This window comes from Meriones unguiculatus, chromosome 1, assembly GCF_030254825.1.
Source record: "Meriones unguiculatus strain TT.TT164.6M chromosome 1, Bangor_MerUng_6.1, whole genome shotgun sequence".
Lineage (NCBI taxonomy): Eukaryota > Metazoa > Chordata > Mammalia > Rodentia > Muridae > Meriones > Meriones unguiculatus.
The window spans coordinates 62,272,629-62,286,910 of NC_083349.1; the positions used below are offsets into that span (position 1 = coordinate 62,272,629).

The window sequence follows — 14,282 nt, forward strand, 5'->3', positions numbered from 1 at the left end:
TTCCTTAGGCACTGCCATCTTCAGGGAAGGATCTTTTCTCCAGAGCCACCTGTGAGAATCTTTTTCTTCTTTTTAGTGGCTTGAGCACCACTTCTTTCACGAAGAGTGCTTTATTCTCGCTGTTGGGAGTAAGTCTCTTTTTATGTGTTCTTAAAGGACATTGAATGCACTTTATGGCAAGGACTGAATTCTCTACTTTAGTTACTACAGAGCATACTCCACTAGCTAGTAAAACAGAAACACCCCGTGGATGGGCCATTTATTTCTTACCTCGGTTGCCTTTATGGGCTCCATCACAGAACGCTCCTATAGAAGGTGGTGAATAAGTGCCCTTTGAATGAATGAATGAATGCATTAACCATACTTTTATCCTTATTAGTGCTGCCGTGCCGTGCCTAATAAGTAGGTGTTCGTTTTCTAGAGTAGCCATATCAAAGTACCACAGATCAGATGGCTTAACACAGTAGACATCTTTTGTCTCAGTACTTACTTCTAGAAGTCTAGAGTTAGGTTGTGGCAGGGTCATGCTCCCTTTGAGATCCCCATTAAATCTTTCTTTGTCTCTTCCTAGTCTCTGGTAGTAGCTGGCAATGGTTAGCCTTCTTTGGATTCCAATTGCATCAGTCCAAGCCATCTTTATAGGCTCTCTCTGTGTGTCTTTGCTCAAATCTCTGACTGATGCCCATCTTATTGGAGTTAAGGCTTGCATTACTTGGGCATGACCTTACATCAATATAATACCATATATGTATGCATGCATACTATATAAACACATCAGAGGATAAGGGAACGTTCCCAACTTATAGTTGCAATGTTTCTGCTGGCTTGTGGCTTTTGCTTTGCATATGATCTGGAGCACCATAAGCTGCTTGTGTGAGGGTCTTTCCTTTTGGAGTACTAGTACCTGCGTGCATGAGGGACTTTCCCTTTGGGGTACCAGCAGCAGTGTGTGTGTGTGTGTGTGTGTGTGTGTGTGTGTGTGACACCAGGAGCCATTTCTTGATAGTAAAGGAGTAACATCCTTGCTTCTTCTTGCAGGACAAGGTTGAAAAACTAGTGATGGAGGAAACTGCATTTGAAGAAATTGAGAGAGATTTTCAGGAGGTTCTCAGTGAACTTTCAGGAGACAGAAGTCTGGAAAAATTCAGGATTGAATATGAGAAGCTTCATACTGTCATGAAAAAATCTTACGAAAATGAGAAGCGTCTCATGGCCAAATGCAGAGAGCTGAACGCAGAGATTGTGGTGAACTCTGCCAAGGTTGCCACTGCCCTGAAGCTTTCTCAGGATGACCAGACCACCATCACATCTCTCAAGAAGGTCAGTGCTCAAGAAACAGATGAACTTGAATTTCAAATGTCACTTGTCCATTATATTGACAGCTCTCTGGCTGGTAAGACATGAGTTATGAGATAAAAATGTACATGATGTAAATATTCATTAAACCTAGGGAAGAGTGTTGTTTTTGAAAGAAAGTAATTAACCTTGGTGAGGTTTACCCTTTGAAAACAAGTTTCCTAGTTTCAGGAAAAGAATAGGTTAGCCAAAAGGCATAGAGAGAAGATGCAATATTGGGAATCTCAAGATGTTCTCTTTGATGTAAGCTGTGCATACACCTGACTGTGTGTGTGTTTGCATACAGATGCAAGCACACGTGCACTTGTGTGGAGGCCAGAGGTTTACAGCTGTTTCTCAGACACAGACCCCCTAGTTTGTAGTAACAGGGCTTCTCATCGGCTGGTGCTTCCAGATCAGACTAGACTGGTTGGCTGGTTCAGCCCCACGGGTCCTTCTGTCTCTATCTCCCTAGTGCTGGGACTGAAGCTTGTGTCACCAGTAGAACCTGGGCACACAACTTAGGTTACTGGGTTTTTGTGGCTAGCACTTTATCCACTGAGCTATCATCCTGATATCTTGTTAAAAAATACATTTACATTGCTCCTTTTCCTCTTTCTCCAGGAGAGATTGTTTTGTGAACTCTCAGGGGGTAGTTTTCATAACCATTCTTCTCAATGTCCTTTTCCTTGTCTCTTCATCCCCCGTCCCCCCAAATGATCTGTAGGAGTCAGAGATTCAGTCTGGGGAACTTGGAGGAAGTTGCCTTTGCTCCACACTGTGTTTTTCATCCTTAACATGTTGTATTTTCTTGAAGATAAAACATAAATGTTCCCTGTTTGTCTCAAAGTCATAAGAGGTTGAGCTATACTAATTTATAATTAAATCTCTAGCTCTGAGAAATAATTTATGAATGTTTTAGGTAATTCCCTTGATAGTATGCAATCAGATGTTGTCCAATTCAAATTAACTTCCAAGACCAGTGCAAGAGAGGACTGACCCATTTTCTTAGAAACTGCTCTCCTGTAACATGACTTTTCTCTACTGTCATTTTCTTTTTCTTGCTAGAAAAGTAATAGAAGGAAACAGTAATTCATTTTATAATTGGAAAAATACTTTTCATTATAAACTTTAACACTGGAAATGAAAGTCACAAATTGATGAAAATCTAATCGGTGAAATTGGTTTGGCTAAAACATTGTGCAATCACATTCTCATTTAGAAATCCCACACTTGTGCCCAGATGTGCGTGTGGCCAGTCTACCAGGACAGAGCCCACACATGGACACATTGCTTTGGGTCACTAGGGGACGTTCTGTGGTTACCCAAGTGGACTCTGTGTGCTGTGACAGCAAGCTTGAATTTACCCCTCCCGTTCTTTTTATTTCTTGTCAACATAAAAGCTAAACATTTTCATTGATACTTTATAGGCTTTTATTTATTTAAAAGATTCAAATTCTACTTGACAAAAAATGCTTCAAGATTCCACAACAGGAAGGAAGTCAGGGCTGGGTAAGTCACAGTTCCAGTCCCTGCCATGGGGTTTACTCCCCACAAGAGCTTGAACATTTGCTTCTAAGAAAACAGGCTAGCCTGAGACACATGTTGAGATTCCCTCCCTCCCTTCCTTCTTCCCTCCTCCCGCCTCTCTCTCTCTCTCAAATAAAAAATAAAAAGTAGCCGAGTGCCAAGCAGAGTGCTTGCCTAAGGTGAATTTGAGAGGATCTGGATTTGGGCTTCTGAAGATGGGAATAGAAAGATTGCTCTGCACCGTCTGGTACCGGCAAAGAAAAGGAACCCTGTGGAATGTTCTAGAGCTGACCTCAATATTCACACGCTCACGTGGGACCTGAGGTCAACTCAAGTGCACATGTGCGTGCGCACACATTATATATATACGTGTGTGTTTGTTACATTAGTGTGTGTGTGTATGTGTGTAAGTATATGTATATAAATATTTTCAGGCTGGCCTTGAACCTGCTATGTAGCCAGGTTGGCCTCAAACTCGTGGTCCCCTGCTTTTACGTTCCTGGTGCTAGGATTACAGGTGGGCATTACAGGTGTGTGTGTGTGTGTGTGTGTGTGTGTGTGTGTGTATTTGCATACAGATGCCAGCATGCGTGTACTTGTGTGGAGGCCAAAGGTTTACAGCTGTTTCTCAGACACAGTTCACCTGTGCCTGACTAAACTATATTTTTTATTTGCAAAATTACCAATAATTTTTTCAATATATTTAAGGATTGGACCTGTGATTCTCTCTTATGCAATAGAGCCATTTTAGATAGATGTTAAGCATATAAGCGCTCACTTTATGTTTTTTAAGTTCATCAGTTTGTCGGAAGAAATCCTTCTAGGTAGAGCCGTACCTGTAGAACCTTTCAGCCACACCCCCTTGCTCTTCCCTGTTAGTTCACATTGAACAACTCAGTCCACACCTTCTCAGAGTGTGTAATACATACTGTTATTTCCCTGTAATTGACCTAACCACGCTGTCGTCATAGTGCTGTTCCTTGTGTTAGTTTATCTTGCATGGGGAATCCCATTTGTTCCTTATCTCACTGATATTCTCTGGTCCATCAGGAAATTGAAAAAGCCTGGAAGATGGTGGATTCAGCATATGATAAGGAGCAAAAGGCCAAGGAGACAATTCTTGCCCTGAAAGAGGAAATTGTGAACCTGACCAAACTAGTCGAGCAGGGGACTGGACTGTCAATGGACCAGGACAGCAAGTAGGTCCAAGTCTTCTCAACAGTTGGGGAGCTGGCCTCTGCTAGGTCCTCTGCACCATGCAGCAACCTGGGGCAGGCTTGCACCATCAGCCTGGGATGGTTGGACTGCAGCTCCTTGAAAGGTTCTTGGCATTGCAAAACTCCCCTTTGTGGCGTTCCTAGAAACTGTTTTCTGTTTGGCCTGTTTTTATCTTTTAAAGATTTATTTTTAAAACTTTATTTGCCTGGGAGTTTTGTGCGCATGTCTGTCTGTCTGTGTACCATTTGCATGGGATCCAGAAGATGGCATCAGATCCCCTGGGATGGACTTACAGGTGGTTGTGAGCTACTGTGTGGGTGCTGGGAATTGAACCTGGGTTCAGCTGGTGCTCAAACCCACTGAGCCATCTCTCCAGCCTCCTACTTTTTCTTTTTAAGATTCCCTCTCTCCTCCCCAAAGATTATATTACACTTCTTTCTCTAGAGGATTACTATTACAGTTTGAGTGGAGGTTTCAGGCTTACCTTTCTGTTAGTTTGGCATCTTAATCGTTGATGTTTTACAAACAGCCCCCCCCACAATAATTTACAAATGCAACCTGCTGATTTCATTTGGTGTTGTTTATACATGTATGTGTTTAGGGAGGACCACTTGGCTTTGGATAATGCATCAAGGGGCTTCTATCAGAAAACTGACTCTCCCTGTCTCAGCAACCACTAGGACCGCCTGTAGCTCTTCACATAGGGGTGGGTCCTTATGAGATTGTCCCCATCTGTGTTAGCCTGCCTATGGGTGTTGTCACTCTTTGGGTCTTGTTTAGGCAAACCTATTGCTGATAATTCATGGGTAGAGCTTCCCCATCATATACAGAAGACACTGTCTTGAAGCAGACGTCTTGGACCTTTGGCTCTTAAAGTCTTTCTACCTGCCCTTCTGCACACGTCCCTGGGCCTTCAGTACAGAGCTGCATTGTAGATCTATCAGCTGGGGCTGGGCACCCCATGCTTGGCTGTTCTCTGCATATTGACCACTTGTGTCTTTCTGTGCTGGTCTCTGCCTGCGTTGATGAGGGATGGGAGCCACACTTCTCTGCAGTGTAAGGGTGAGTGTGTAGAAGGCAGTCATCTCTTTTAAGCTTGTATAGAATGGAACATTGGCCTCTCTGCCTCGTCCCAACAGCTCTCACCTACCCTCCATGATTAATCCCCATCTTTCCTACCTGTTCAGGTTCCAGGCAGGAACTGGGTTGTTCCTCACCCTGCCATGTCTTTCCGTATGCTTTGTCTTGTTGGTTTGACTTTCCAGTGGGTGCTGCTGCTGCCTGGCCTGCACCTCCTGTTCTCTGCTGCACCTGTCTGCAGCGAGACATTTCCATTTTATCCACGGTTGAAGCCTGAGGTATGTTTCTGAAGCACACAGGCACCTGTCCCCCATCCCTGCTCGGCTACCTGTACTCAGAGGATAAAGGACAGATTCCTCAACATGTCATTCAAAGCTGTTCAAATGTCTGCTGCAGTTCGTTCTCTGGCCTCAGGCCGAGCCACCCCTCACTCATTCTTGTGCTCCCATCTTTACACAAGCATTTCCCCCTGTGCCAAAGACGCCTTTTCTCCAGTCTCCCCTTGGTAAACTCCTTTCCTCCTTTAAAACCCACCTGGAACACCATCTTAACTTTGTCACACTCAGCATTTCTGTTCCACCTCCTCTCCACCTCCAGATCCCAGCGACTAGTCAACTTGACAGGGGCTCAGTCATCTAGAGACCTCAGCTGAGAAAAGTACCCCCGTTAGATCACCTGTAGGCAAGCCTCTGGGGAGTATTTTCTTGATTAATGGTTGGGGTGGGAGGTTCCAGCCCAGCGTTGGTGGTGCCCCTGAGCCTGGTGGAAGTTGTGAAGAAAGCAGTCTGAGCAGGAACAAGCCACCTTCATGGCCTCTGCTACAGTTTCTATGTCCAGAATCCTGCTTTGAGATCTCGCCCTGACTTCACCTCATGATGGACTGTGACCTGGGGGGTTTCTGTCCCCACGTTGCTTTTGGTCATGGTCTTTATCACAACAACAGAAAAGCAAACTAGGATGACATTTTCACTCACTTAAGCTGTGAACTCCCAAAGGAAGAGAATTTTATAAGCCATGCAAGAGTCTATCTAGCGCAGCGCAGGGCACACAAAGGCTCTCGCCAGGAACAGGTGCCTCTCCTTGGGCACTGTTAGCCAAGCCTAATGTTGCTCTGTCAGTTTCCTGTATTTTCTTGATCTATCGGTCTAACTTTGATGTGGCAAGTACAGGCATCAGGGAGGGAGAAGGAAAATCAACCATGTGGTCTCTGCAGTGATGGACTCACAGAAGAACTAACGGTGAGCCACATGAGGGAACTGACTCAGACAGCAGGCATTTTAACAAGAAGTGAAAGAGGGTGAGAAAGAGAGTGTGTGGAGCTGATGTGGCTTGGAGTTGGGGCTTCCTTCGTGTGCTTGGCTGAGGCTCGCTCTCTTCAAGCCAGCCTCTCAGCGTTGCAGTTTCACTTGTGCAGATGAGCTTGGACATGGGCATGAAGGTTCCTTATTAAACATTTATGCTATGTCAAGGATGCTGGGAGAAGGAGTGCTGTCAAGTGCCTGTGTTTTGAGCTTGACGGCTGTCAGCTGGGTGTTCTTAGCTTTCTGCTGCCTCCCTCTGGGCTTGTCCTGCTGCAGACATCTACCAGACTCTGTTTCACACTCTGCAACAAGCGCCAGTTCTGCAGGAAGTCGTGGCCCATCAGATGGAATGGGCTTTGTAATGTGGTGCTATTTGGTTTACAATTCTAATCAATGAGCATTATCATAGGCTCTCCAAAACCTGGCAGCATGCCTGATTTTCCAGTTAGTTCAGAGAACATTTTCTCTGGGCTGTACCCCTTGGGATGAACTCATTTCTTTGGTTGAATGGGAAGAAAATTGACAATGTGTATTATTGGGTTATATTTATGCTTTATAAATTTTATAGTGACATTTTAGTTGTCATCGTAGCCCCCCATTGGATACGTTAGATAAATCATTCCCTAAATTGACATCTCCTCAGAGCACATTATAGGAGTTGACAACAACAGCATGGTCTTACTGTAACAGATCCATGGAACACAGAGTAACAGAACAACCCATGCCTCCGACTTTTCTACCCCAAACCCTGAGTCTCAGAGATAACTGGTAATATGATGAGTGTCTGTCTTTTTAGAAGTGTCTGTAGAATGCACCCACATGCACAAACACACACACACACACATAGAGGTAGAGAGAGAGAGGAATAGACACCATTTTGGTAAAAACAAAAGGGATCGTACGTGTTTTGTTATTTTTGTCATTTCTTTTCAACCAACACTATCATTGTCACTTACCACCTGACTGTGCACCATCGACCTCCGGGGAAGCCAGGCCTGCGAACAATAGGAAGGGCCCTGAACAAATGGCCACTTTGTCTGACTCCTGTGTTCCCCTTCTTCCATTTCAGCATCCGAGATTTACTGAAGTTCAAAGAAGAGGTGACCAAGGAGCGCGACCAGCTCTTGACAGAAGTGGTGAAACTGCGTGAGAACCTCGCTCAGACCTCTGAACAGCAGCAGGAAACGGAGCGCGCCAAGGAGGATGCGGAACAGACCATCACTCAGGTCTGCTCGCTGCGCTCTGGATGGTAGTCGGTCTGTCCTTCCAGGCTCCTTTCCCATCTAATGCCTCTCTTAGATATAACCCCAAATGTCCTCTGTTCTGGCTTGTTTCTCTGGCCCTGTTTCTTGAGCCCATTTTGCCTGGGGTTCTGTCTGAGCAGTCACTAAGGTCTTGAGTGGCTTTGCTTATGGTTTGGCCTCAAGTGGGTGTCCTTACACCAGAAACAGACTAAGAAATCTCCCGACCTTCTTTTCCTTTATAATTCACAAGATAAATCAAAAGAGCAGACTCTTCCGAGAAAAAGCCATTTTTGAGCACCAGATACGAAAAGGGCTTTTTATAGACTTGGACATCAAGATGTAACCACAGTGCTTGACTTAGCAGCGCTCTGGAACAAGTAATACAATTTCTTACTTCCGGTAGCTGTCCCCTCATAATGATAAGTTGGGTGGTCTCAATATATTTAACATTCATAGGACTCCAGCTTTCTGCATTTGGTTGATATTTACAATATCACCTTCAGCCAGGGTGGACCTTTTGGTGTCAATGTCCTGAAAAACAACACAGAACACGCCTGAAACTGTGAGCTTTGTGGCCCAGCATGACTGTTCCACAGAGGCCTGTGCTGTAGAAGCATGCTACAGGCCAGAGACTGCTGGTGCAGACCTTGTCTGTGGAGGCCTGCCCCTGCAAGGGCTCATCGCTTTTCTCTGTCCTTGCCCACAGTTCCAACAAGAAATTCAGCATCGCCAGAATGAAGCTTCCAGGGAGTCCCGGAAGAAGGAGAAGCTGGAGAAAGAGCTCAGGCAGATCCAGACGGACATGGAAAACAGGCAGACGGAGATCAAGGCGCTGCAGCAATACATGCTGAAGAGCAAGGAGGAGCTTCAGCGGCTGGAGCAGCAGCTCAAGGAGCAGAAGGTGAATTGTAGCCTCCCCTCTGCTCCGCTCTGCTCTGCTCCTTTCCTCCCTCTCCTCCCCTCCTTCCCCCTTTCCCCTCTTTCTTTCTGACAGGTTCTCCTGTAGCACAGGGTGGCTTCAAATTCACTATGAAGCTTAGAATGGCCTTGAACTTCTGATTTCGAATCCCAACCCCAAGTGTTTGATGCTGGGGACAGACCTCAGGCCTTTTTGTATGCTAGGCAAATCCTCTACCAACTGAACTGCAGTCTAACACCCCCCTCCTTTCTCTCTCTCTCTCTCTCTCTCTCTCTCTTTCTGTGTGTGTGTGATTTTCCTGGAAAATAGGGACAACTCAGTAGTCATGATAGGATCATGCTACACACTGCTGTAACTGGGCTTTGAATAAAGAGTTTTTATTCACATGAGTGTTTTGCTTGCATGTGTGTCTGTGTGCCATATGTATGCCTAGTGTCCTCAGAGGCTAGAGAGGATGTGGGGTCTACCACTGGAGTTGCTGACAGCTGTGAGCTGCTATGTGGGTTCTAGGACTCCCACTTGGACCCTCTAGAAGAACAGCCTGTCCTCTCTAACCACTGAGCCATCATCTCTCCAGCCCCAGTGATTCTTTTGGGATATTTATGAACTATTTTCTTGCTTCCAACTCCCATAGGTATGTTTTTGGAGTTGTGGGGATTGAACACACAAGTTGGCACCTGACAGGGAGCACGCTGCCATTGAGCTATATCCCACCCTTTACTGTCTTTCCATTTTTATTTTTATTTTGAGACAGGTTCTCCCCAGGTTGCTCCTTCTGATCTTGAACTGGCTATTCTCCTCCCCTCTCTACTGCGCAGCTGGGATTAGAGGTCTCTATCACCTTGCCTGCCTCTATGTTAGTTTCTTTTAAACCCTCCATGGGTGGGCACTGTACATGTGGACAAGCATGTATGTCACACGTATGCATTAAACTTTTATATTTATTAATAACTTAAAATTCAACTATTTGTGCAAGGTCATTTTAAGTGCTCAGTGTGGCTAGTAGGTGAACTGTATCAGCACAGACAGATAACCCTAATGTCAGCGCTGTCATGGTGCCCGTGAAACGCTGTGCAATGAGTGAATGAATATAATGTATTATTTATTACTAACAGGTTTAAGTTTCGAGTGGAGAAAGCCATTCTTAATCTTTATGCATTTTGACTATAGCTGTTTCTAATGCTTCTCCTCTTGTGGCCATTTAAGACTATACAGATATTAGTGATGCTAATCTTTCTTTTCTTTTTTTTTCCTCCTTCCCTGGAGACACAGATTAGCCCAGGCTAGCCTTGAACTTGCAATTCTTCTGACCCAGCCTTGCAAGTACTGAGATTACAGATATGTACCACTCCCCTTTTCCATTCCTTAAAGAAATAATACATTTAGTTGAAGAGTCTTTTCCTAAAAATATTTTTTTCTTATTAAATTTATTTCTAAAGACTTGTCAAGTAACACAACAGTTTCCTATTTAAAAAGTAGATATTAGAATGCATTTCTTTGTCATTTGTGCCTTATTAATTTTATATAAAGCCAGACTTCAAGTGGAAAATACACAGTGTGCAGTCTCACACTGGGAAAAATCCACGAGGCTCCTTTTAACACGAAATTGAAAAAAAAAACAACAAAACTTTGGGCACCTGGGTAAAACAAAGGTTTTAAATAATACTACCCAGGATCAATGTAAAAGAAAATGTCATCTTTAGCATAGCTGGTCCCATTTTGTTTAGTTCCCACTGATAGGGAATTGATGCCTTTTTCTTGTATTTTGTTTTCACACACAAGGAAGCTATCTAGAGCGCCTGTTTCCCCCTTTCTTCCTTTAGCTCATTTGTTATCCTTCACATCCTCAGTGTTTTCCCAGCAGAAACAGCTTCTTCAGATAGAATCCTTTGTTGTTTTAAATCATGTCTGCTCAGGACAGGCAATGCGTCACTCCACCGCTGCTCCCGGTTTCGACTTAAGTTGGATTAGAGGGGAATTGTCGCTGGGTTGGTGTTGGGGATTGTTCTGCTCAGGAAAATGTTGGAGGCATGTTAATGCAGGATTTGCTTCTGAAGATGCAGCTTCAGAGCCCCAGAGCTGACAAAACCCATTTGAATCTCTAGCTCATTTGCAATGATTATAGAAATTGTTGCGTATGCAAAGCCTGCCAAACGGCAAACAGGCATTAAAATATTTATCCACCACCTGTGAACAAGACTTCCCAAAGGCTCTCAGAAAAAAAAAAAAATCATGCTCACTGTGTTATTCATTAGAAAGCATCATTTTCCTCAGCCATTTAACATTCATTATATTTGAGTGTGTTAGCGCCTTCACTGGGGATAATTTTTTTTTTTTTTCTGCAAGACAAAAAGGACCGTGCTTGGTAGCTTTGGGGGCCTCCTGTGTGCATATGCAGACACAGTCATCACATTAACAGACATTAACCAGCTCCCTCGCCCCTCCTGCCCCACCCTTCAGATACTGAACGAGAGAGCTGCGAAGGAGCTGGAGCAGTGTCAGATGCGGAATACGAAACTCCAGCAAGAGAACGAACAGCACACTTTGACCTGTGAACAGCTGTCCCAGGAAAACCAGCAGAAGACACTGGAGCTCAAAGTAAACCCCGCGCGCTTTGTCTGGCCCCTAGCGCTTCCGTCCTCAGAACCTGTCAACGCAGGTTCGCCTTTGCCACTGGAGCCCCTATATTAGTGGACCGAGAGCCTTGATACAGGCGGCAGGTGCAAGCCCGCAGTGATTGCTTCAGGCCCAGAAGCTTCGGGAGTCTGATGACTCCCTCTCTTATTTATAAAATTAGTCAGACGCGAATGTAAAAGCCTTCTCCATCAAGGTCAGATGCTTGTCTCTGTAATTAGGCCTGCAAGCAACCAGTTGCCCGGAACTAGCATCTATTCATTACATGCACAATAGAGAGCTCAGCTTAGATCTTACTGTTTGTAAGGAGAAGGTAGCGTGGGAGGGCTGGGGCATGGGCTGGCATTTTTGGGTAGTCCAGCATTGTGGAATCATGCTTTTTGCTTCTAGCTAATGCATACATAGTTCAAGCTGTTTTCCCATTATTCCTTCCCTCATGAAAGGGTGCTTGCAAATGAACTTTGGATACTCGCTTGACACTAAAGTCCAGAGTATGTGCCTTTGTGATTAGCAGACAGCTTTGTATTTTTCACTTGAGTTCTGAAAGGAAAATCCATGTTCCTTTTTTTTTTTTTTTTATTATGTGTCTGGATACTGGACCTAAAGTAAATGCCCTGTGAAGAATAATATAGAGAGAGTGAGCCAGAACAGTTTTTTTTGTGTTATGGTCTCCTCTGAGAATCTGAAGAGGACACACACATGCACACGCACACGCACACACACATGCACACACACACCCACCTACACACACACACCCCATGGATCTTGTTTTGAATTTTCCAGGATTTTTCTGAAGCGTAACCATGGAGTCTGGATTAATGGTGTTATAGTTAAACCTCCACACCACTGAAAAAGGCTTTAAGGTCAGCCAACCGGAACCTTCTAAGGTCTAAGGCTAAGAAGAGTTATAAGAGTCTATAGTGAGTTGCAGCTTTTTCTTTGTGACAGTGCAGTAAGTTGGAGCAGACAAGAGATGGTCACTTAAGTCAGAATGATATATTAGCCCCTGAGGTGAAATTACAGTAAAAATAAGTATCCCACTAACTCTGTGCTTTGATGACATGAATGAGACATCTGGAAAGATGGACAACTCTTGCCACACCCCTAAATTAATGGGATTATGTTTCCAGCAGTGGCCCAGGGATGACATGTGTAGCTAATTCTCTCTCAAGAGTTAAGACTGCAGATAAATCCTGAACTGCCTTTATAGTAAGTCTTCCTAGCTATTTAAAACAGAAAATTAAAAATCTTTAAGGATTTTTATATTTGGCCTGCATGTATGTCTGTATACCACATGCGTGTCCGGTACCCACAGAAGAGGATGTTGGATCCCTGGGACTATGGTTACGATGTGGGGGCTGGGAATCAAAGCCAGGTCCTCGGGAAGAGCGACAGCGCTTTAACCACCTCTCCAGTTCTTGATGGAGAGTGTCTTTAAAAAGTGCATTTGGTTTAATTTTATTATTTTTAATTATTATTATTATTTTAGACCAGGTTGGCCTCGAACTCACAGAGATCCCCCTGCCTCTGCCTCCCAGAGTGCTGGGATTACAGGTGTGCCCCACCACGCCCCTCGGTGTGAATTTAACTTTAAATAGAAAAGCCCACACGACTGGAGAGTTTCTTTGCTGTGATTCTTTTCTGAGGCCTCTTGCCGTTGTGTAGATTTGCCTATTCATGCTACCCAGTCTGTCTGCGCACCGACAGGCTCATACAGTTTGAGAAAGGGGAGACCCTTTTCCAGTGCCTGTAACTGGGCTAGATAACCCTATGGCCCCCAAAGAATGTTCAAATATTTTATAGCAATTTAATAACCTTCTCAGAGAGATTGCTTTTTAAGCCTGTGAAACCGCCAATCAAATGGGGCACTTGTATGCAGAGCTCGTGCGTTTGCATGCATATAACTCAGTATTCTTGGTTGATTTTATAAATAGGCGGCAATTTAAAACATAAGGTTTTTATCAGCCTTCTCATCATTTTTATTTTATGCACCACATACTTCATCCATAGGACAGAGGCCTTCGACTTCTTTCACAGCTGAAAGTGTATGTATTTGATCCAGTTCCATGGAACAAGTGCACTGACTCAGACAGAGAATCTTTTTGCTGGCTCTGAGTGTGCCGTAGTCAGTCACTGGCTTTTTGTTTGCTCAGCACCCTGGCTGATTCTCTCTCCTAATACAGTCCAAAGAGGAAGAGGTCCACCAGATGCGCACGGACATCGGGAAGCTGAACAAGATCCGGGAACAGATCCACAAGAAGCTGCACCTGCTCGAGGACCAGAAGGCAGAGGTGGAGCAGCACAAGGAGACCCTGAAGAACCAGATCCTGGGGCTGGAGAGAGGTGAGTCACTGCGAGCCGCCGTGCTCCCACCCACAAGCGTCTCACGGTGACTCCTGCCAGGCCACAACCCAGGGCTCTGGGCCCACAGGTGGAGCCATGCCAAGTGACACCAGACAACATTCAAGCTGAAGGGGCCACCGTTTCCAATACCGTTAAATCCCTTTCCATCCCAAATCCTTCCCTAAGTTCTGCTGGCTCCAGGTGAATCTAACCTATGCTAGTGTTCAGCGTTTGCCACTGAAACAGATAACATCTCAACTCTTAGGTCTTTTCGAGTATGTTGAGATGACTGTCCTTGATCAAGAAGGTCTGGGGTTGGTTGTGGCTCAGATATACCCAGTACTAAATGTCACACGTTATCTCTGAACAACAGCATAATTGAAAATGTGGGATACTGGTCAAATAGGGTATGGCAGAAATGGCTCTTGGACCTGGAGAAAGAGACTCCGGGTATGAATTCTGATGGTGTGATGTAGGAACACACATTTCTTTGCAGGCTGCTGGGTGCCATAAGTTGCCTAAAGATACACATAAAAGCACATATTGCCTCTCTGCAAGTTGGGCAGAAATCTAGGTCTCTAGATATTGCTATTCAGCATGCTTGTCAAGTCCACTCCAGAAAGTCCTTCTGAGGCTGGGAGGTAATCTTTCATTGAGGTGTAGTTGCAAGTTAGCTTG

The 14,282-nt window shown here is 44.7% G+C and overlaps 1 protein-coding gene across 1 annotated transcript in view; it reads left to right on the forward strand.

Annotated features, from left to right (window-relative positions):
- The first annotated feature begins 912 nt into the window (after positions 1–912).
- Positions 913–14,282, forward strand: part of Cfap58 (cilia and flagella associated protein 58) — a 92,653-nt gene continuing 79,283 nt past the window's right edge. The window contains exons 1-7 of the mRNA XM_060376890.1: positions 913–933; positions 1,039–1,320; positions 3,916–4,064; positions 7,534–7,690; positions 8,415–8,609; positions 11,088–11,225; positions 13,445–13,604. Of these exons, the coding sequence (XP_060232873.1) occupies positions 913–933; positions 1,039–1,320; positions 3,916–4,064; positions 7,534–7,690; positions 8,415–8,609; positions 11,088–11,225; positions 13,445–13,604 (1,102 nt within the window). The remainder of the gene's footprint in view (positions 934–1,038; positions 1,321–3,915; positions 4,065–7,533; positions 7,691–8,414; positions 8,610–11,087; positions 11,226–13,444; positions 13,605–14,282) is intronic.